Source organism: Cavia porcellus, unplaced genomic scaffold (assembly GCF_034190915.1).
Source record: "Cavia porcellus strain 051 isolate PalLab524CR breed Dunkin Hartley unplaced genomic scaffold, mCavPor4.1 scaffold_1, whole genome shotgun sequence".
Classification (NCBI taxonomy): domain Eukaryota; kingdom Metazoa; phylum Chordata; class Mammalia; order Rodentia; family Caviidae; genus Cavia; species Cavia porcellus.
Window position 1 is genome coordinate 242,403,548 of NW_026947484.1, and position 24,601 is coordinate 242,428,148.

The window sequence follows — 24,601 nt, forward strand, 5'->3', positions numbered from 1 at the left end:
GGCTGAGGCAGGAGGATCGTTGCAAGTTTAAGACCAGCATGGGCTATAAGGTGAGCTCAAGGCCAGCCTGAATGGCATAGCAAGACCTTGTTTCATGTAGAGGTGTATATATGCCTAGAGCTTCTCCTAAACAGTTTATGAGAATTGATTATATTATGTGTGATGAAGTGAACAGCTATTTTGAAGAAAAACAGACACTATGGTATCCATTGCTGATTTTGTATTCTCATGCCATGAAATCCAATAATGCTTTTATTCTTTGTTCAGAGTGGTTTTAGTCTGTTTTGTATTGTTTAATTTTAATATACATGAAGGTATGGGCAGCTATTTTGAAGAGAACAAGAGACATTATGGCAGCCATTTTTAATTTTCATATTGTTTGGTTTTGAAGGCCTGTAATGCCTTCATTACTCTGTTCTGATCAGTTTTTTTTTTTTTTTTTTTTTTTTTTTTTGTCTTTTTCCTTTTTATCAGTACCGGGGATTGAACTCACAACTGCCTGCTTGCAAGGCAGGTGCTTATGCTGCTGAGCTAAATCCCCAGTCCTTCTGATCACTTTTATACTATTTTGTTTTGTATGAATTCATTGTGTGTGAAGATATAGACAACCTTTTAGAAGAAAACAAGACACATTATGGTAGTCACTGTGGGCCTCCTGTTGTCTTGTTTTGAAATCTGTGTCACTTACATTGTTTTCTTCTGATCTACTTTGTTCTGTTTTGTTATGCTTAGTTTTAACCCTTTAAAAAATAAAATAAAATTTTAAAAAAGAACAAAGAAAGGAAGAAAAAAATAATACTCTGAACCAAATCCATTTTGGTTGTCCCAACAAATTTATGATCATTAAAGCACTCCCTAACACAAATCCACAAATGTAAATACAGAAATCAAGAATTCAACAAGCATTTCTACATACACCTGTGGTTCTTGAGAACCTGTCCCTGTTTTAAACCTAATATGGAACTGATGATATTAATGGGCTCCATATTGAAGCTATCGATATGTTGTTGGGTTCAATACTGATGATATCAATGGGATCAATACTGAGGACATCAATATACCTCTCTCGCTTCTGTATGCATAGTACAGATGTCCTCTCACCTGCTAAATGATCAGTTCTTCATGCTCAGGTCCCTGTTCAGGTGCAATATGCAATGTCCAGATCAGCTTTCCAACTTTCTGGGGTAGGGACCATGAAGGGAAGTGAGAAGGTGAAGAAATGAAGAGGAGACACAGAGAGCTGGGATCAGCCCACTCTCCACCACTGTAATGCTTTTATTTATACATTTGGTAGTTTGATGTCATGTGATATCGTTTTTGCCTAGCAACTGATTGCTTGGATTGTCCCAGGATTTCTTTGTTCTGGGGCAGACTTTACCTCACCCTCATATGTATGGTCAGTTTGCAGCTTCAGTGGTTCCCTACAGATTGCCATGAGGTCAAAGACAGCCTGGAGTGAGTTCGAGGCCAGCCTGAATTACATAGTGAGACCCTGTCTCAATAATTAATTAATTAATTAATTAACCAAAGCAAGTCTCCACTTTAATGCAAATTGAAGCAAAAGAAAATGAACACTAAACTTAAAATATTTTCAAGGCATTTCATAAATCTATTTGAATTATAAGGTACATTAATAAAAATGTTATTTTTCCCATTAATTGAGGCATTGAGAATATATAAAAGGGTTGATACATTGTGTCAGCTTGAGAAGACTGGAAGCTTAACTAAGTAACTCAGCAGCTCTATTTCCTCCAGTATAGAGGACATGCCTTTAAGTCTCTAGGATGTTGTTCACTGTGTCAATTTGAGAAGGTCAGAAGTTTAATTAAGCAATTCAACAGGGACCCAGATTCCTTACTTTGTACATATCCTCAGCCTGCACAAAAGAAGGGCACAGAGATGGTATGAGTATACCCACCTCAGGGGCGTAGCCTGCTTATACTACAAGGGAGGAAAAAAGGCTTGTTCTCCCCCCTCCACTTTTGCTCTTGTTGTTTTGCTGTCTTCTGCCACATTGAAGTGTCACCCTGGTGCCATGCCACCCTGCCTTGGAGCCAGCTGATTATGGATTGAAATTTCCACAAACTGTGAGCTAAATAGACTTTTCCTTCCTTAACTTTTGGTGTTGGGTATTTTGTCCTAGAAATAAATGTAAACAAGACAATAACAGTGTTATTTTATTTTTCCTCATTAACTGAGGCACTCGGGATATATAAAATTGAATAAATGATTATGTTGGAGTTTAGTGGCCAGGATTTATAGATAACTCAAGAAAGATTTTCATAGTGTTCTGTAGTTAGAAATACAGTGCTGAGGAAACAGATGAAGACCCACATAACCTGCTTAGGCTGAATACAGGAGGGTGGAACAGCATCTGCACAGTGGAAGCCACTGCTGGGCAGGACCTTCCTTTAGGGCAGACTGGGAATTTGCCACATGGAGAAAGAGAAAGGCACTAGGAACCTACACAGAAGAACAAGAAAATAGTCGTCTGGTGTAGGCAGCATGGGGCAAATTGTAACGCAGTAAACATGAAGCTGAAAAAGTTGAGGAGGGCTTTGTCGAAAGTATGAGGCATATCAAACCTAAAGACCTGGGGTGTTAGGCACCACGACTTTCAACTTAGAGTAAACTTCTAGAAACTCCAAAAGGATCTTGCACCACAGCTCCACGATGGGGTTTATTTCATGAGCCCATTCATTCCTCCATTCATTCACGTCCTAATGTAATAAGACACCAATAGTGCTGTTTATTAAGGAGCTAAAGTTCAGAAGAAAGACATGTAAATGATATAAAAAGGTGACATCTGAGGTGGGCTCTGTAGGCAGGTGTGAGTTGAACAAGTCTCATTTCTATGTTGATTAGAATGAGCTGAAGATACTTCCTGCATTTCTTTTTGTAACTGGTCTGCTTCCAAGGTAGCACTTTAAACATTAAAGAGAAAACACAGGAATAGTAGTTTGTGGGTAATATTTGAAGTGGCAATGGCCATTAGTGGAAGTAAATACAGAAAAGGCTGCTTGCTTCTCAATGCCGTCTTGCTACATTGCCCAGGCAGTTCTCCCACATAAGATTCTCCTGTCTCGGCCTCTCAAGTGCTGGTACTACATGTTTTTCCCAATCACATCCAGCTTGAGAAATTTCCCCTTTTTGTGTGTCTTCATTGATGTGTATTACTGCAGGCTAGAGAGAAAAGAAACACATACACAAACACTATACATTTATGTATATCTACCATTCCCTTGGACATAGGTCTCAAACAATTGTTGAATTAAATTGAACTCTTTTGGGTTTCATTAGAATTGTAATCCTTAAATGCCACATAGTTGTTAAATAATCGTGTGACAGAGATTAGAAAATAGTGAGTAAACTAGCAAGGTGAAGAAACAAGACCACCGTACAGGTCAGCCTTAAAAATCACAAAACTACAGCACTTACATTAGAAGTAAGAATCTTGTTCCTCACACACGCACTCTGTCTAACTTAGCTATAAAGGCCAGGCTGCAGGGAACACCTGCCTGAGGAGGGGACCTAGAGCTCCAGGTGAGCACCCCAATAGAGTAACAAGGCAACGGGGCTTAGGACACGGAGGAGGGATTCTCAGAACTGGCTGATGCCAGCCCGAATCACTGCCACACCCTTACAGCGCTGGTGGGGTGCTTATGTTGAAAGGCTTTGTACAAATTTAAGCAAACACTTCTCTAGAGTCATGTACACATTAAAATAATACTAATACCTAGAACTGAAGTTATAACGTATCTACTAGTATTTATAACACAGGCACTTGGTGAAAATCTTATTATCCAGTTTGCTAGTCGTAATATGACCCCGTGGGTCCTAAAATCAAGATTCTTGTTGCACATTATGGTTTTTATAAATTTTTAGAAAAACAGAATGAACTGAGTTTGAAACAACTACCAAGAGGGTTAAGTTCTTTTGTTTTGTTTTGTTTTTTTACTATTGAGCAGTAACTACATGTTTCTTAGTTTGAAAATCATTTTGTTTTCTGTGATTATGGAATTTACAAAACTCAGAACTAACAATCATACAGAAATGGTTCTCAAAGGAGTGGAAAGAAGAAATGTCATCTAAGATTTTTTCTGGCCGTCTTTGGCTTGTGTTTTGGAAATGATGCCCTGGCCTCCAACTCAGACAATCCTGCCTCAGCCTCCCGAGTGCGGGGAACAGGCTGGCGACCCTCGCCCTGCTCTGCCGGTGTTAGTGAGTTCCAGCCCGGCCTGCTCCGCACAGCAGCGACCTCGAGAGCCTGTCTCCAAGCGAGAGTGGGCTGGGGAAGCCGCGCGGACCCCGGAGCTCTCCGCAGGCACGCGCGTGGGGCGCGCTCCCCGGTGCCCGCAGCGCCTCCCGGAGGGGACCCGACTCCTCCCGCGGTACGCGGGAGCCTGTGTGGGGAGCCTGGGTCTGCTGCCTCCGGAGCGCCGGGTTCACGGTAAGACGCCTGGAGAGCGGAGGCGAAGCTGCTTCTGCGGAGGGCGGACGTGGGAACTCCGCGGCCACGGCCGGCGCCGTCAGCCCACGGACGCCGGACTGAGGGAAGCGAGCTGTGCAGGAGGGGCGTGGCTTCTGTACAGAGGGCTGGGGGCAAAGGGCAGGGGGCAGGGAGCAGGGGGCAGGGGGCGGGGGCAGGGGGCGGGGGCAGCCTGGCGCCTCCTCAGGCTGAAGGAGCCGCGCGCTGTCATGTCGCTGTCGCGGCCCTGCCCGCGCCCGCCTCCCGCGGACCCAAAGCGCGGGGCTCCCGGCGGGAAGCGGCCCCGCCTGGGGGAGCCGGGCTGGCGGCTGCCCGCCGTGCGGCCCCCGTCCGAAGCGGATCGCGCGTGGGTGTGGCCGTCCCGCGAGCCTCCCCTCGTCCTGGCCGCCGGGCTTTGGGGCGGCGGCGCGGCTGAGGCGACTCCGGCCCCCGCGCGTCCCCGCTGTACGCAGCCGCCGCCCGACGAGGAGGAGGAGGTCGGGGGCGCGGCCGAGCGCGCGCCGGGCTCGGGGGGCGCCGCGGCCCGGGGCGGTGAGGAGGAGACCGCGGGGCTGGAGAGCCGCGCCGCTGGGGCGCGCGCCCGGGAGCGGGAGCTGCGGGCCGGGCCGGAGCGTCTAGCCGCGGGAAGGGGCTTCTCGGGGTCTCGGGAGAGCGCCCGCCGCTCGCTCCGCCGCCGGAGGGTTTCCGAGCGCCGGGCAGCGCGGGGCCCCGCCGGACGGGGCTGCTGGGTTGTGGAGAGCGGCGAGGCTGACGGGGAAAGGGTGGAAAGATCTGGAGAAAAGCCGAGTTTGCTGCAGTTACAAGCAACAGACCCTTTGGGCGAGGCAGAGGGTCGCAGTGTGAAAGCCCCGAGAGTGCAGGAGCGGTTAGCGCCCCTGAGAGTGCAAGAGCTGGGTAGCCCGAACATGCGAATGAATATCGCTTGGCTGAACAGTAAAGGCGAAAATGATAATGTGCTACAAATAAGCTACCACACCATGGAAAAAGATTTCCATGTACGCAACATTTTCCAAAGTATTATTACAGAAAGTTTTCATTTCCGTAAAAATATTTTAAGAAACCAAAGGCATAATAGAATTTTAAGCTGGTGTCAAATTTTGCAGTGCAAAAATCAAATTGGTGTTAATCTAATCAGGAGTATCAATGTCAATATAAAGAATGACATTTTAAGCAAATATGTACAAACCAGTGTTTCAGAACACTTAAATATTTTTGCAACATACATAGCTTATATGTTCAACAACTTTAATTCTTTAGCCAGAATTGAAGATGATTCTGAATTAGAGGAGGGATACACTCTGAAATGGATTGTGCATTTGAACTATTCAAAACGTATTACAGTGGAAGGTTATACTGTATATATAATTAGGACTGTAAGTTTTTCAAAATGTTTAGAAGATATGAAACCTGTGTTAAACAAAAGAAAGCCTATATTTGAAACCCAACAAATTTTTGAATGGTCTAAGAAAGAAAACTTTGATTCTTTTAGTGCAACACCTAAGAATGTGTATTTTCCAATTTTCAAAGTATGTGGGAAAATTCCTTTTTTAATGGGCTTTGGTGACATGGCAGGACTTTCTTTGATAAAGAAGTCTAGTTATAAGAATATGAGTTGGTTTGAACAACACATGAATGTAGATGTCTGGGTTTACTGCAACTTTATTACTGTTAAGACACATGTGAAATCTGGTCCTCAGTTTATACAGGAGTACCATGGACTTATTAGTGGAAAATGTCGTGAAATAAACATGCACAACCAGGATTTAGGGGATAAGAGAAAACAGGCTCCTAAGAAGGTCAGTACCTTTAATTCTAAGCATACACTTGAAGGTTCTTTTAGTGTTAGACAACAGTCTACACTGGGAAACCAAAATACAGTACATAGTCTAGCAGTCAATAGCATGATTGTAAATCAGATGCTGAATTTTGAGAGCTTGCAAAATGAAATGGAAAGACCCAAACATGACTTTATTTTGAAGGAAGTAAAAGTCACAGCACAGAGTTCAATAAATAGTTGCCAAGTTTGTATTAAGATAGAAAAGGAAGAAAATAGGTTTTCCCCAAAGACTGGCATGCTTTCTGTTCAGTTACTTTCGCGGAGTAAGAAAGTAAATATGAAGGAAACTAAATCTGTTAATCAAAATAACACAGCGAACAAAAGTGAATACGAGAGTATTTTGCAAGAAAATGAGTTAGCTAATTCAAAGCATTTTCATCCAAAGAGTGATGCTACATTATATGTTAATCAGCAAGTTGAAACTGATTCAAATGAAGGGAACAATGAACATTTTGAGAATTTAACTGCAAAATGTTTATCAACAGAAGCTTTGAAAATAGCAAAAGACTTTGAGATGAAGAGTAAATTTGATTTGGTGCTTAAAGAGCTTCGTATGTTTCATGAAATTAGTAAGGAAAATGAAACTTCAACCATCGTGGAAACAAACAATGGGCAACAAAATTACTTTGAAGAAAGTAATGATAAGGAGGCAAAAATGGAGATACAAAAACATTTGAAATTGGTTACAGCTGACAGAGAATGTGTGCCTCCTTTGCCCAGTGATACAATGGTAGGCCCTCATTTTGATAGAAGACACCAAAGTTTATTTAAGTGGAAAACTGTACCCTGTAATGGGGAACAGGAAGTTCCCAGTGTGTACTGCTGTCCTAGAACAGTGGAGGAAGAAATACTCTGCTCTATTTATGAGCAAGGTATGTAATTCATTCTAAAATATTCTTTCTCATGATACAATATTTACTTCTTTTCTTGTGTATATAATTTTGGCAGACGTAAAGCACAAAACAAATGTTTATTGATGTATTTTTTTTGCAAATGTTATTTAAATGTTATACAATATGCCAAACTTGCAGCAATAAATTAGTAATTTTTTTGGTAATTTTTAAAGCGAAAGTCTGAAGAGTCTTCACCAAATATGATGAGATAACTGAAGCATGTATTTGTGAAAAAATAATTTGTTTATAATGCTAACAGTTTTACATGAAAGGTACTTTTGCTAAAACGTATTATCTTTATTTTCAGATGGTAAAAATTCTTTTCATAAAGATCCTGCTCTATTCCCTGGTGAATATGTGGAAGGAAAATTTAATTATTTATCAAATAGAGGTAAGATCTTTGGGCATTTTCTAAAATATCTTGTAAGATTACTATTAATGTTTATATTTTATATTTATGATGAAAATATATTTATAGTATTAGAGAATAAATGTAATTTTCAAGACATTAATAATTTACTGACATAAATGCAAAAGTTAGAAATTGATTAAAAATTAAAATGCCATTTAGAATACTAGTGGGACATACATACTGCAAAAACTACATTCAAATATTTGCACAGATCTAAGGTAATAAATATGTGGTAAAATAGGTGTTGTATATGTCCAGTGCAAATGTTTAACATACGTAACCTTACTGACAAAACCAAAGAGAAAAGGGTTTAACTCAGTTGGATATCTACTGACATTGAGATGTCACTCCCAATTATGTTTTGTACTTTTATTATATAGAATTTTTATTATGTTAGTATGGATATTTTATAAATTAAAATTCTGTTTAGGCATGTTAATGTGAGTTTTGAGAGTGGCATTAAATTTTTTATTACCATTAAATATAAAACAAAAACAGCTGGGTCTTTGCTTAAGAGTTCTACAATATCAGAATAAAATTTGATATGTCTAATTATTCTAATTTGTGGAACCAATGCATGTAGATAGAGATGGGCTTAAAAAGTTAGAGAAGTAGGTAAAGTTATTAGTTGAGTTAGAAATTTCTAATGTATTAAACAAAAAATTAGATCTGAAAAAGTAGCATTGTAAATAAAATATATTTGCTAAAACATCCCCAGTGGTGCATCATTTCTTCAAGTGTTTCTCCTGGCTTATTATCATCAGTAGAATGTTATCTTTAATATCTTTGTTACTTCAGAACTTTCTTTTCCTTCTTTGCTTAATTTATAATGAAATAATCTTAAAAATTGATGCCCTTAGAAGGCTACAGATAGTCTCTTCTCAGTGAGCAAAGGAAATATTTAGTGGATCAATACTTGGTAAATCTAAAAGGAAAGCTGGGAGAATTATCCTGGAAACCCAGGTGTGGTGGTGTACCCTGTAGTCCCAGCACCCTGGAGGGCTAGGTGGGAAGATGGCAAATTTAAGCCAAGTCTGGGCAACTTGGCGATTTAGCAAACCCTTTCTCAAAATAAAAATTTTAAAATGTACTTCAGTGGTAGAGAGGCCTCCTGGGTTCAATAGACAGAGGGAGAGAGAGAGAGAGAGAGAGAGAGAGAGAGAGAGAGAGAGAGAGAGAGAGAGAGAAGAGAAGAGAAGAGAGAGAATGTTTAGGGGATTACCTTGCGTAAGATATGATTTCTAGTATGAGAAAAAGGGAAGACATTGGATTAGAAACATGCCTTGATATAGAAGTAGATGAGGGCGCACATAGTCATGTTGTCACTGTGATTATAACTGACATGTGAAGTGAATATATGAAACAAAGTGTAAGTACAAGAAATGATATCTTGGAGATACCTGCAAGTCCATAACCATGTAACTCCACCCTCACTAGATAAAGTGATCCATCCTGAAGTAAAAGAAAAGGTCACCCAGAATTGTATACTACTGTGTTAGATTCACTTTCAAAGTGCAGGAAAACTGAATAATTTTCCCAGTGTTTATTGAAGTCCATAGTGTAAGGGAAAAGTTGGGAGATACTGGGATGCAGGGTTATGAGAGCAGGCAGTGCTCTGCTTAGGTGGAGTGGGTGCCTTTGACACTGATTGTATAGGCCTCAACAAGATCCCAGCTGTCTTGAAATGTTTTGGTATGTCCCCACCTATCATCACGATGCCTATTCTTATAATTAAAGTTTTTACCCCTGTTTTCAGGGCATCCTCTCTCTGGCTCTGGCTCTGTGGCACAGAGAAGGATATTTTTAAGTTATTTTGAGCAGATGTTATATGCCTTTCAGCTAGTTTCCAGCTGTTTTGTGTATCATTTAGACTAATGCTTTTCTAACTTTAATATATGTGTTAATCACATGAGGGTACTATTCAGGAGTTCTTTCAATGGTGGGATTCTACAGTTTTAGCCTAACCCAACAGATGTATACGTGGCAAGTCGGTGGATCACATGTTGAATTGCAACCATTTAGGAAGCAATCAAATTGTATCATTTCATACAATTGAATTATAATTTCATGACAGTTTGGTTTAGCATTGACTTTTATAAAATGAGAATTCCTGGTAGCATACTTTTAATGGTTATATTCATTAAATAATATAAAATGATAAATTAATCCAGTGCTTAAGAATAATAAAGAATCATAATTTAACAAAAGAGACAGAGGAATACAGTCTCACAACCATAATTTAATGACTAAAGTCATATACTGTGTAAAGGCTTGACTGTTTATTCTCTGATCTCCCACGCATTAAAAATTTACCAGAAGTATCTATCATATTTGACATAAAACTATATTTTGAAAAAGTAATCAAATCCTATAGACTAAAATTCTTAGCTTCTGAAATAAAGTAAGGAAGTATGCCTAGCACATGTTGCTGAAATTGTATAGCTTATAGCCAACCCAATATATCAGATATTATCTGAACATGTGGTCTTATGTGGACAACCCCTTTTTGTTTAAAAAATGCAGCAGTAAAATGGCATTTTCCTCTTAGTTTTTATAATTAAATTTATAATTTGAATGTTAAATCAAAAGTAAAACTGATTTATAGTTATTTTGATGGTGTTAAATTACTTTTCTCCTTATTTACATGCAGCTTAATTTTATATTGTTTCATTAATTTTGCAAAGATACATAGCTTCTATTGTATTTCATTATTAACAGCAACCAACACACTTACCTGTCTAGTTAACTGATTTAATAACAAGTATATCTCCATGAAATAATTTGAACCTTTTGACAATAATATTGTGAAGTTAAATAAAAACTTAAAAATCAGAGCTATTACTGTATATAATAGGTAATACATTTGAGTTCTATTATTGATGCTAATTTCAGAGACCAAACATAATTACTAACCAACAACATGACATTTAGCTTCTAACTGAAAAATGAAATGTTTAAAGTAGTACAGCAGTTTGACTTTAAAGTCTATTTAGTGTTGTTGTTAAATCAGACTATCTGAATGCTAATTTAATCTTGTTATTTCATAGTAGTCTAGTGATAACCTTTCTGTGGTTAGGTTTTTACATTTTAAAACAATACAGGATAAGGTAAAATAAGTGTCTGGCAGGTAAATAAAAAATGTTCGTCAGTGCTCGGCAAATGTTGATAGTATTATAGTTAGAAGCAAGCAAAGAGTTTTAAGAACACTGGTTATTTTACTGCTCTTATTGTCTGATGTTTTTAGGTATTTCTCAGGGCATTTCAAGAATCCAGCCTCTTAAGACATGTAACCGACCAATCAGGATTGGTTTGTCAAGAAAAGCAAGATTTAAGAAACTCCATCCCTACCTGAAATAAATGTGTTATAAGAGCTTAAAAGATTTCGGACTTTTGAAACATTTCATAATGTCCAGAAATATCTTATGGCTTTCTTTGGATAAGTGATTTTTCCCACTGTGGGGAGCTTCTTTGTTGCTCAATGTACAGAGGTTATTGTGTGTGTGAAGTATTACCTTTAAAAGTTAGGAAATACTTTATTAATATTTTCATATCATCAATATGCATATTAAAGTCTTTTTATGATTTTGTAAAACGTGTCTTTTTGTGGAGATGAACGATAACTTTTATACATTTTTCATAGAATTCATGGAGCCACTGTTGGAAGCCACTGTCTCCATGTTTCAGATGAAAAGGTGGAAGTGTAGTTTTCCAAGTGAGCTGCCCAGGTCACAGGGTTGTCCTAGGATTGGGGTGGAGGTGCTTTCAATAATCTGAAGAATCTTGTCTCCCCTTTCTTGCATTCCCAGTTTTCCTTTGTCCCTCCTGCTACTGGAAATTGAATCCAGAATCTTCACTGAGAGCTATATCCCAGGCCGTTTAGTTCTTTGTTTCTTTCTTTTTATTTATTTAGTTCTTTTTTAAATTTTAAAACAGGGTCTCACTAAGTTGGCCAGGCTGGGTTCAAACTTGTGATCCCTCTGCCTCAGCCTATAGAATATTGGGATTACAGGCTTATAGCATGATGCCTGGCTCACGATCTGAATTTTATTTCTTCCCCCAGAGTCTGTCTTTGGCCCCAGAGTAGAATTATGATTATATCTAAGAACTTCTATGAACTTATTCATAAAACAAGTACATTGTCATACTGGTATTGCTGTGATAGGCTCAGTGATAGAGAAGACCTTGCCTAACGGAACTTGCTTTCTGTACTTAGGCTTGGTAGAGAAATACAGGATATACACAATTTAAAGGTAACCCTCATCAGAATAAGTATACTTCAAAAAGCATCAGACAGATAAATAATAGAATCAGCCACTTATCAAAAAAGAAGAAGTATCAAGAGAGCATAAAAAATGGCTTTCATTGCAGAGGTAAGTCTAAATGTATTAATTGTTAGGGTTATTTCCTATTATAAGCAAAGGTTTTCAGACTTACTAAAAGTCACTTCAAATCTGGCTCTATTAATTTCCACTTCATACCATATTTTTTATTTTCTTACCCTGCTGTAATCCATTCTTACAGTAGTACTTCTCATGCTATAAATTATGTCTTGCTAGAACACAGGCTGCTTAAAGGCAGGATTAGTTTCTCCTGTTAATATACCCAAGTGCTTAGAATAGTACCTGACTCCTAGTAAATATTCATAAGATACTATATGACTATAAATGGATACATTTCAACTCCTGTCTCAAAATAGCAATATATTATTATTTTTCTTTTTCCTTTTATTTTTTAAAATTGCCAGATAAAATTGTATCTTGACAGATTATATATTTAAATAAATTGTATATATATATTGTGCATGTATTAAATTGTATATATTTAAATGTGAATTTTATATATTTCTTTTTCATAAGATAGTTACATTTAGCATTTAGCTAATTAATATGTATTATTAAAACATATAGCTACCATTTTTGTGGTAACAACACTTGATATCCACTCAGCATTTTTGTTTGTTTGTTTTTCTGGCTGTACTGGGGATGGTTTTTGCATTGAGCTAAATCCTTGGCCCTTCAAAGTTAAAAAAAATTTTGAGACAGTGTCTTGCTAAGTTGCTAAATTGCTTAGGCTGGGTTTGCACTTGCAGTTCTTTGTCTTCAGCTTCTAAGAGTGCTAGGTGTGTGCTACTATGTATGGAGTCTGTTATATACTGTGTACATATTTGAAATATTTCAGATGTGCAGTAAGTAATAATAAATAGCTATGTACTGGTACATAGTAACTATTCAAAATTGGTAACTATGGGCTGGAGGTACAGCTCAGCAGCACGAGAGCCTGGCTGGGAAGCACGAGGTCATGAGTTTGATACCAGGTTAAAAAAAAAACTAATTGGTAACTAATTCTAGTTTGCCTTTTTAATTTTTTTCTGGATCCTGTATTGCATTGTTATTATTACTATTTTGTTGTTGCTGGTCTGGTACCAGGAATAGAACTTAGGATTTCATGCTTGCCAGGCAGGCTCTGTGCCATTGAGCTATATCCCTGGCCCATGAATTGCATTTTCTTTCTTTCTTTCTTTCTTTCTTTCTTTCTTTCTTTCTTTCTTTCTTTCTTTCTTTCTTTCTTCCTTCCTTCCTTCCTTTCTTTCTTTCTTTCTCTCTTTCTTTCTTTCTTTCTTTCTTTCTTTCTTTCTTTCTTTCTTTCTTTCTTTCTTTCATCTTTTTTGAGATGGGGTCTCACTATGCAGTTCAGGCTGGCCTTGAGCTCACTTTGTTGCCCAGGCTGGTCTTGAACTCGCAACCATCCTCCCACCTCAGCCTCCCGAGTGTTAGGATTACAGGTGTGAGCCACCACGCCTGGCTAATTATTTTCAAGAATATGCTATTCTTTTGAATTTTATGGAAATGTGTTTTAGATTTTTTTTCTGCAAATGCCTTTTTAATCATAAGCCCCTATTGGATTTTTCCTTGACATTTTCACAAGATCATTCTCATCACAAAATTTGTCTGCCCACGCTTGTTCTTTTTGCCTGCTCCCTGTTGCTGTGTGCGCATATTTCCTTCTGTTCTCAGTTTGCCACTCCAGGGTAGGTTCATGTGGTCCCACTCTTACCCTTAGTTCCCAAAATCTTTTACAGATACAGCCCTTTTAAGCTCTTCACAAGCACCTTCGCTTGTAATCGCTGCCGGCTCTTTCCTGCTCTGAGCTGATGATGGAGCAGGTGGAATCTTACGTCTGAGCTCACTGTTTACGTCCACTGGCATGGCTTTGAGAGCTTCGAGGTAGGAGTCCCAGGTGACTAGGTAAGAGACAGAGCCTGCCGCCTCCAACCTGCGGGCACGAGTGTGCGTGTGCATACACTCCTGGACTCACGCCACGCGCTCACGTACACACACACCCTTCCCCTCTCCCCTGGTCCTGTGAGTTTTTCTCTGGAATTACGAAGTGAAAGGGTTGAAGGGAGGTTTGCATCTTATTTCTCAGGTTTTGGAGTCTTCATGACCACATTTGGTGTGGTTGCATGGAAACTGGTAGGAGACATTTTAAATTGCAATTAACAGTCCCCAATTCCTTTTATACTTGTTCTTAAAATGTAAAAGTGGACCATTTTCAGATTGGAAAGAATATAAAAACCCCTTCAAATAACACTTTTATTCAAACTCAATATATCTGTGTTACTTCAGTTTAAAGTAGCAAGTTTTTGGATGCATAATTGTGATGTGAGAAGGGAAGCATAGCTTTGATTTGGAAAAACTGACAGTACTTTAAATATACAAATCTCTGAGCAAATATTACCCACTTCTGATTTATTAGGAAAACTGGAAAACTATGCAGTGGGTTTGATTCTCAGTTCAATCTAAATTGCTACCTTAAAAAGGTTATACTCTCAGCCATTATGCTAGGGATTTTACCAATGACACAGACATCATGTATTTTCACAGACATACAATGGTCTGTGCCAGATTTTTACTACTAAAAGCAATTTTTAGGCATGAATATGTCAGAACAGTACCAAATAATATCTTGCAAATTATTGTTTTAAGTTATCCTTGCTGGATGTGTCGATGTAGTGTTTTGAAAGGACAAGCATGTGCTACTGTCGCTTCCTGTAGAAACAGCAGCTAAATTCTCCACCTAGTCACTCTGTGGCCAAAACAGCAAGCTCGTAATCTAAATAGCTCTGTGTGCACAGTTCTGTAATTTGGAACATTTTTATTTTAAACAAGGCAGTCGTGTGGCGCTCTTCCTGAACTCGAGACTCTCCGCTGTCTGTGATGCTGTGTGTAATGGGCGCCCACCGAGCACCTGCAGCCCGGGGCGGCCCTGCCAAGGGCCTTTCCTTTCTCTGACCCTGCATTCGGGCGTTTCTCAGCCCTGTGAACAGGGGCACCTTGTTTGTTACTCAGAGTAGAAACCTTGGAATCTTCCATGCAACTTTTTTCACTTAACACACAACTGGCCTACCAGAAAATCCTGTGTGCTAATTCTCCTGCCTGAATTATTGGAGCTGAATTCTAATTGGTTTCCCTGCTTCAGTTCTCGCCCCTTTATTAAAAAAAATCCATTTAACTGTTCTTATATATCATACACATATACGTGTATATATATGTATGTATACTATATACTTATATAGTACTATACTACTAATCTCTGTTAGTTTGTCAAAAAAAACTGTTTATACTTTCATCATTTGGTTGATCATTTTTCCATGCCTGTATTTTGTAATCTGCACATTGACTTTGAAGATAATACGCAATACATTAACCAGAGTTAATCTCCTATTTGATACATTTTTGTACTTCTTACTTTGTTTTTGAAATTCTGTATCACCGTTTTTATTCTGTTTTTAAAATAAAAAAAAAGAAAGGTGTTCACAAGTGTGCCTTATTGCAAAAAGATGAAGACCTGCATTAGCCCAGTTGTGAAGGGATGTTTTTGTCTGGGAAGATAAGTCTTACAAAAATCTAGTAATGTGATATATCCAAAATTGTTTAAACTGGGAGTGGTGGCACATAACTGTAATCCTGTCACTCAGGAGGCTGAAGCAGGAGGACTGCCATGAGTCGAGACAGCTGCCTTGGGGTGGGGAAGAGGGAACTGTGGGCAGGCTCCATGCTGAGTGCAGGTGGGTCCCTTTCTAAAGTTCTGCAGCACAACTTTTCATTCTTATTTCTCCTTATCTTCTCTCCCCTCTTCCTTCTCTTTTCTTTTTGTTTCTAAAGCTATAGGGGTTGAATACAGGACTTTGCACTGAGCTCCATCTCTAGCTTTTTTCCTTCTTCTTTTTGACCTAAGTTCGCAGGCTGTCTAGAACTTGGAATCCTCCCACCTCAGTCTCCACGAGTGCTGGGATTATCAATTTTGCTGATGTAGGACACATACCATATTTGCTGGCAGCAACTGCATCGTCTTCTACTAGTTTTATAAATCTTCCTTTTTATCTAACCATCACTAGGAGCCATCAGTAGCTGTACCAGTTTTACCGATGACACGTAAAGGAAATTCTTTGAATATAATTTTTACTGTGTCGTGCAAGTCAAGAGATTCAATTGTGTCTTTTAATGGTACAAAAGAATTCCTTTCTGTGGTAACATTATATTCATCAGCACCTTTTATTAGTAAAACGGCAAGTTGAGCAACATCTGCAGCTTCACTATTTCATATATCACCAAAGCAAAAACTTTGAAATTAGCAACTTTATTTTACAAATTCCTCTAGAGAGATTTCTCATTTTTTCAGTTACTTGGCTATAGTCTGGTGACACTGATTTTAGAAAAATCTTTTTTAAAAAAATCAGAACAAATTCTATTTGCCAACTTTGCATGTATTTAATAAACTCAACAGTAATAAGTGGTTTTGATTTTTATCCTGCTTGAGTTGTAACTTTTTAAAAAAATTTGAGATGATAGACTTTTTCCACTTCTGGTATTTTTATCTTATGAAATGCTCTTTGATATGCATTGAATTTGGCAGCATATTTATATATAATATCTTCAAATTTCAATAATTGAAAATGCACTATTCCCTACACATTAGGCATAGTGATTTATTGTCTTGACAAAACTACTCCTCTGTCCATTTTTCATTGCACACTACTACTTCTCCCATGATTTTTCTTTTCCATGGTTCTGTTTCCTTTTTGAGTTGATGTGGAGCCATGTTGGAATCAGACTATGCTGAGCAAGAAACCATTTATTTCCTAGTATTAGCAATATTGTACATGCATTATAACACTATAATGAGCAAAAAGCCATTTGATACATTTTTGTCCTCGCTGTTGAAACTACTTTAATGTATTAAGTTATTAAATTATACACACAAGGAGCCCAAGTTTAATAATTAAATAAGAACCCTTATGGTCTGCTTCATGACTCTGAATGACGACCTTCCCAGCTCTTGTGCCTGGAGCTCAGGAGAAGCATTCCTGGTATGGCCGTCTCATCTTTTGAGTAGCACAAGTATGTGGAGGAGGTGAACGGAACGTGGGTTCTGTGTGGCTGTGTGTGGCTGGAGCAGCAGATGAGTCTGCTCTGTTTTACGCCCTGCCTGCATGACGTGTAGCTGTGGCCTGCACAGCCCTTGCTGGAGCACAAAATTAGGTTAGAATTACTGTCCCCGAGGGCCATATTAGGAACTGTCCTGGGCAGCACGTGGGTCGTGGGTTGAACATGCCTGTGTAGTAAGTCACGACTCAATTCAACTCAAACTTCCAAAAGTATTCCACTTTAACAGCCAAAATTCTGAATTTTGATTTGTGAGACCCATGTAAACCTTGAACACTCTGCTGCTTCCTAAACATCACTTTTTCCTTCTGTCCATCCCAGTGAATTCACACTAGCCTTGCTTTGTTTTGGATATGATAGGCATGTTCCTGCCTTGTCGAGGGCCATTCTATATAATTTTTTTGGAAAAATCATTTTGTAATTAAACTGTGATTAGGGATTGTCTGAGCCTCACATTCTGTCATGTGAGCCAGCTGTGGTGTGCAGAAGCATAACCCTGTGCCTCTGGTCACAGTCAAAGACTAAAATGTCCTGCGATGCTGTGATGCTCCAGAACAAGTCTACACCAGCTGCTTCATCCTGGTTCCTGGAGTGTGGAGTAGCAATAAAAACAGGCTTCAAATGGGGAAGGGACAAACTCCTTGTTATCCTGCCATCTCTCCCACTGTCCTCACAACATCAGAGCATCACTAGCTTAAGATCATCACTGCCCCATGAGTCATCCGATACTCCCTTCACCAGTTTCCTCCGTGTAAGTGTGATCAATAAATACTGAGTCCTGGCTGCCTCATGACCTTCTAGCCACCATGAACTACTGGTTATCCCAGGTCCCTGCTACATTACTGTTCGTCTCTTGCTGAAACACCTTGCAAGAAACTGAGGACTCGTGGCCAGGTCCCTGCTGTCTCAGGACTATCATTCTTGCTTTCTTTTCTTGGAGTGCTTGCTCCCAGAACATTTGTGTAGATTGTTCCACAAAATTTCCCTAAGAACTTAATTCATATGTACCTTTACAATGTGGGTTTTTCTGCATGCTAATATCTATATGCCCTTTATTTGCTTTTAGTTTTTTCTCCTTAATAGTTCACATTAGGCATAATATGTATTTTATTTATTTTGATAGTTGGCAGTCCTTTCCACTAGATTTTTAAAATAAAAAGAGAGAAACAAACTTTCAGAACAAAATAATGAGAGAATACCAATAGTTAATACATTATGTATCATTGTCTTCAAGTTAGTTACTCAGAGTGCAAAACGTAAACCAAGATTATTATTATTATTGAGACAGGGTCTCGCTATGTAGTTCAGGATGATTTTGAACTCACTATGCAGCCCTGGCTGGCCTCAAACTCCCAGTGAGCCTCCTACTTCAGCCTTTCCGATCTGGAATTACAGGTGTGTGCACCCCTTCTGACCTTATCAAGAAGATTCTTATAAGAAAGAAACAGATAATAACACAAAACATTCTTTTCAATGATCTAAGAAAAGCTAATAGTATAAATAAAAACATATTAGTGTGTATATTAAAATATTTTTTAAACAATGGAATATGTACTTTGGGAAAGTCTTGGAAAGCAGCCACGTGGGTATTTATTATTGTGTTGATTGCATTCTTGGGAGATGAGGGAACATGGGAGGTGGGAGTTGGCCATGGGTGTGTGACGCTAGAGGCTATTTTAATCCCCAGGCTGTTCATCTGTGACATCTTCCCCTTCCCTTCACTCTGCCTTCTATTTGCCATAGCTGAGCTCTGCCACGATTCCAACCTTACTGTGGAACTGGAATCGTGGAGTCAGGTGACCATGGTCTGAAACTTTATAATCATGAGATAAAATAAACCTTCATCCTCCTGGTTGTTTTTCTGAGGTATTTTGTTACAGTGATGCTAACACAAGCAATAATTTTAAAAATGCATATTAATAGATGTGTGCTAGGTAGCCGTGCTCCTTATACATATTAGATCAATTAATAATTAATAATATGATTATAAGATGCTGTTACTACCTCTATTTACAGTATGCATCAAATAATTTGTGTCAGGCCACAAAGTATTGAACTGAAGAATCAGGATTCAGATCTCTGCTGTCCCAGAGCCAAAGCCGTTAACTACTACTGTGCTGTGCTCTTCTAATTCCTGCTTCGCTGTAAGTCAAAGACTTCAGCTTGGTACATCTACAGTGTAGCTGCCAGCAGCCATTCATTCTAATACCTGGCATGTATTTCACACTTTCGAGTCCAGATGATTTTTCCTCTGTGGGTCTTTTAAATCTACGTATCTTATTTTATTCTTTAGAGCTTTTATAATATAGCCTTATCTAATATAAATTTTCAGCTGGGCCACACCACAACTTTTCTACAACCAAATTATTCTGTCAATGCTCCACTTTCTCCTGTCCCCTCCCCCCCCGTCTTTGTTTCCTCTTTTACCTGTTTAAATCTTAACCATCCCCAAACCACCATGTCTGTGATGCTTCCTCCAAGTTCTTGAACATTTTGCCTTTGTTTACTGGTTGTGTTTTCCTAATAACGGCAGTGCCTCCTTCTACAAATCACTCATCAGCTTTCACTGTACCTCTCATATTATCTCTGCCTAGCTGAGCCTGTACACTGGGATCATTTTTTGAGCAGCACTGCAAAATGAACTTTAAAAGTTAGGTTTTGGGGATTTAGCTCAGTGGCATATGCACCTGCCTTGCAAGTGCACAGTCGTGAGTTCGATCCCCAGTACCAAACAACAACAACAACAACAAAAAACCAACAAAAACAAAAAAACCAACTAACTATCTAAAAGTTAGGTTTTTTTCCCTTCTGCTGAGCACATAACCAACTTACCTCCTGTTCTCAGCCCAGATGACACAGGTGCTGGCCCTATGAGGCGGCATCAGGGTGATTTCCTTTCCATGGGATCATGGTCCAGGAGCTGTGGATGGGTGGTAGTGGTGGAGCAAGCATGCAGCTCCGAGTTACCTCGCTGTGCTCCCCCACTCCGCCCCATATTCCCTCTAAAGGACTCACCTGTGCAAGGTGACATGCTGACTCATCTCTGCAGAGCTAGCTCTGAATGAGTCCTCTTTCACTTTTACCAAAATAGATGGTCTCTTTTGAGCTAACCCGAATAGCTGGTAACCACTTTGGAAATTTCTATGCAGACATTGAGGCTCTTGATTAGTACTATGTAGTGAAAATGTTAAGTATACACTAAATATTAATGTAGCCTTTATGCTCTGATTTCTTTCATTCTTTTTTTTTTTTTTTTTTTTGTCTTTTCTTGGAACAGGGTCTCTATGCAGTTCATGCTAGCCTTGAGCTCACTTTGTAGCCCAGGCTGGTCTCAAACTTGCAAATGTTTCTCCTGCCTCAACCTTCTGAGTGCTGGGATTACAGGCATGTGCCACCATGCCTGGGTTACATTATTATTTCTTATGACTGGGTTTATAGTTCTACTGGAAAGTCTAGATACATGTACCTTTTTATTTTGTTTCCAAAAAAGTATGATTAAATACAGAGGGGGAAAATTTGGCGTATTTTTGTCTTTGATCCTGTTTTTCTGATTGTCTATCTTAGTACTGTTTAGGCCAGCTTTAAAGCAAAGCTTTACTTTTTCCTCACCTGTCTTCTACATTTGCCTTTGTATGTAACTAAAATCTACTCTAATTGAGTTATACATTTTAAAATCTCTTGATAGTATTTATTTTCATCTATATGAAAATATTTGAAAATTTCCTTAATAGGGTTAGGGTTAGGGTCATATGGGTATTTTACAACATTATTTTTCTTTTTGCCTTTTAAAGTTAATCTACAAAGTGATTTCTTTCACCTGTACTGCCATTCTAAATGTTTAGAGTGATCACCTGTCAGCATCTCTTTGTGTTGAGGAGTCTGCAGTGATTCTGATGGGCTTTCCTTTACAGGTGATTTGTTTATTTTCTCTATTGGTTTTTAACATTCTGCTCTTATGCTGAATTTCTGGGCAGTTGCTTTTTATGGGTCTGGATGTAGATTTCTTTTCATTATGGCTAATTGGAGTTCTATATTCTTCACTTATCTGTATGCCAGTTTTTTTCCCCATGCTTAGGAAATTTTCTATAGTCTTTTTGTGTCATTTATGTTGTCACTTTTTTATTTGCACTTATCAAATTTAAATGGTTTTTCTTTGCATCATCTTGCAAGTGTTGAACTGCAACACTTCTATTTTTAGAAGATATTTCCTTTGCTGGTCACTAGCTGCAATTTCGTCTTCAAGGTCTCAAAGTCTATCTTCACGTTCTTTTCAGTGCTTTTTGCCAGATTTTGATGAAATTTTTTATTTCTTGGATATATCTTTCAATTTATTTCATGCATTCTTTTTTATTTTTATTTTTTTGGTACCGGGGTTCCAACTCATGACCTAGCACTTGCAAGGCAGGCACTTATGTGTTTCATGCATTCTAGATCTTTTCTATATTGTTTATTCAAGGTTTCCATCATCTTCCAATGCTTCTTTATCCTTTTAAAACTATGTCTTCTTTAGATGTGTTCACTTCTTCTTTCACTATATTTTAAATTTTTTTAACCTGGAAGATTATTTCTGATCTGATTTCCTTTACAGCCTCATGGAGTGTTTCTCTGCTTCAGTTGTTATCTTTAGAGATATCTCAGGTATGTGATTTATACTTTCCTCTATGTGCATGTTTCATAGACTTGTCTGGGGTCGGGTAGAGGTTTGAGATTTCATGTTGCTCTTTCTTTTTGTCATTTTCCTGTATTCCCTGAGGGCAGCAGAATGCAAAGTCCCAGTTGCTTTCTGAGTTGGCACTGGCTGTTGTTCTGGAGGGTATCTCCCCATTTGAGTGGGGGACATTAGATAGGCCCTTTCCAGCCCCTCCATGGGCACTGAGGCACCAGTGCCGGACAGAACTTCAGCAAGCCCCTGACTCTCCCTGGTTACTTGAGATCATTGGGTAGGACCTCAGCAGGCTCCTTGTGGAGTACTGAACCTCTGAGGCTGGGTGGGGCTGCTGAATGGAGGCTTGTGGAGCCCTGCATGACGTACCAACTCTCTGAGGCTGTTTGGGGTTGCTGGGTGGTGCCTTACCAGGTCCCATGAGGAATACCGATGCTCTTAAGTCTGATTGGGATTGTAGGGTAGGGCCTTCATAAGCCATAAATATTCAATATCATGAAGTATTTTAGAGTTTGAAAATATACACTCTCATGGCACATCAAAATAAGTTAATAAATGTTCATTATTCTTTGCATGTTGTGTAAGTTTAGAGGGAGATTGAACAGAAGGTAGAGTTTTTTTAGTAGTGTATTACTTGGTTAATAACCTGCAGCACCCATGTGCTATGTAGGTTGCAACTGAAGAACTGGCATTGACTTGTTTTTTGTTATTGTTTGTTTGTTTGTTTTTGAGACAGGGTCTTGTTATGTCATTTAGTCTGGGCTTGAACTCACGGTGAAGCCTGGGTTGACCTAGAATATACAGCAATCTTCCTGCCTCAGCCTACTGAGTTAGGGGGTTACAGGTGCTGCCACTGTGCCTAGCCCAGTGTGTTATTATTAACTCAAGTTCATGGTGTATGTTAGGGATCACTCTTTGTGTTGCCAAGAGTTTTCACGCATCCACCTCTGCAGCATCATACAGTTTCACTGGTTAAATGTGCCCGTGTTCCAACTGTCTATTCCTCCCCCAGCCACCTCAACACCTTTACTGTCTGAATGACTTGGCCTTTCCCAGGGTATCACTCAGATGGAAGCATGCAGTATGGATTCGGCTTTTGCAGACTGCCTTCTTTCACTTAATAGTAGGTACTCAAGGCTTTTGTGACACTGAATTTTCTAGTAGTGGATATTCACTTAGTAGAAGACTTGTGTTTTGTATTTTCTAGATGAGCCTTCTACCATTATAGTTTCTTTTATGGAAAAAGACAATTATAATTTTTTAAAATTGTTACTATGTCACCATATGGATTTCTAAAAGTTTTTCTCTTGAATTTTCTATAGAGTCTGAACTTCAAGAAAACTATAAACTCAGTGTGAACAAAAGCTTTCCTAGGAACCAAAATGTTTCAAGTGCACTTCAAGGCTTGGTAAACAGCTACCACAGAAGTTTTTATCTTGTATTTTGTTACCTGGAGTTACACTTCGGAGTCAAATTGTATCATAGACTCAAATGCTCAATGTCAAGATGGTACCATTAAAGTGTATGCTAAGCTTCAAAATTCTAATAAGTGGAAATCCAAAGAGCTAAGGGAATAATTACATGTGTTGTTCTTAATGTTTTGCATAATGAACACCCTATATTCTGCTGCATGAGCAATGTTAATAACAGCGATTAAGTACTTACTTCATGGAGGTCTAGCAGTTTTCTAGGCACTGTATAAGATACCCATTTGTATACTGTGGTCACTGTTTTTAGAGACTATGCAACTTTATTTGACAAAATCTTCAAAAGAAAACTCATGAAAGTGTTAAAAGGATAGTTTTCTGATTTTCTTCTGATTCCCTCTGTGTGGCCTCGAATAGTCACGAATCTTCACTTGTTCAGGTGATTGGGGCTATTGCAATCACTAAAATAACTTCTGAACTTCTATTGTGCAAATAAAATGCCCTATGGGTTACTAATTGGAAATAAAAGAAGAGAGATAGTGTAAAATAACGAAAAAATGTGTATTATTGTTGGATGTTTTATCATCTTTTATTTCCCATTGAAGGATTACAAATATGAAGAAAGAATTAAGGTTAGGATAGTTTTTAAATTTGCCTTTCATGTATTTCTATTACAAAGTACCTGCTTTCTTAAATCAATCATTAATCTATGATGAATCTGACTAAAGTGACTTTATTCTTATAAATTCTCTCATTTATAAATTTTAGGTTAGAGTATGGCCTGACTGGGTCTGTGAGAGTCGCAGACCTGAAATAAGGAACTGAACCCGTCCCTTTTGCTGCAGACTTGCTGACTTCCATCATGGAATAAGCATGGCCTAGGAAGAGGCTTATTTAGAGATAAGTAAAGAGATTTAGGATGCACTTGAGGTGCACTATGGGAGCTCAAAGAAATGAGATGCTGTGCTGCTGGGGACTGGGAACATTTTCACTTTTCTTGATGGCTGAAAGACTGGGAAATGCCATCCCTTTCCCCATTCCAGAGGCATGGCTTTATTTTTGTTTGTTTTTGAGAAAGTATCTCACTATGTCGTGCAGGTTAACCTTGACCTTGATTTAGGTTGGCCTTAGACTCACAACACTTCTCCTGCCTGAGCCTCCTGAGTGTTGGGATTACTGGGGTGCACCATCAAACCTTGCTTGCGGGCTTTCTTTCCTCTTTTGTTTGTCGGGTGGGTAAGTGATCTAAAACATTGGCAGGATTATCTCAGCCTCTTGCTTCCGTTCTTAACTGGGCCAATTTTGGCTGTTTAGGGTGGGTCTGGTAAGGGATGTTGACATGCATTGCTTTACCCTGTGATCAATCTCCTCTTACTTTCTTGAGTCAATTTATGACCTTGGGTAACTTTGGCTAAGTCCTGGAAGTTACAGTCT

At 38.9% G+C, this 24,601-nt stretch overlaps 1 protein-coding gene across 3 annotated transcripts in view; it reads left to right on the forward strand.

The window, feature by feature from the left end:
- Positions 1-4,665: 4,665 nt before the first annotated feature.
- The window catches only part of Rad51ap2 (RAD51 associated protein 2), a 405,597-nt gene continuing 385,661 nt past the window's right edge, over positions 4,666-24,601 (forward strand). For 2 of the 3 annotated variants that reach the window (XM_063232414.1, XM_063232418.1), the window contains exons 1-2: positions 4,666-7,198; positions 7,527-7,610. In XM_063232414.1, coding sequence (XP_063088484.1) covers positions 4,699-7,198; positions 7,527-7,610 — 2,584 coding nt within the window. In that variant the 5' untranslated portion in view covers positions 4,666-4,698. Of the gene's footprint in view, positions 7,199-7,526; positions 7,611-10,875; positions 11,224-24,601 lie in introns of those variants that run through there. The other variant, XM_013155712.2, reaches the window with a different exon arrangement.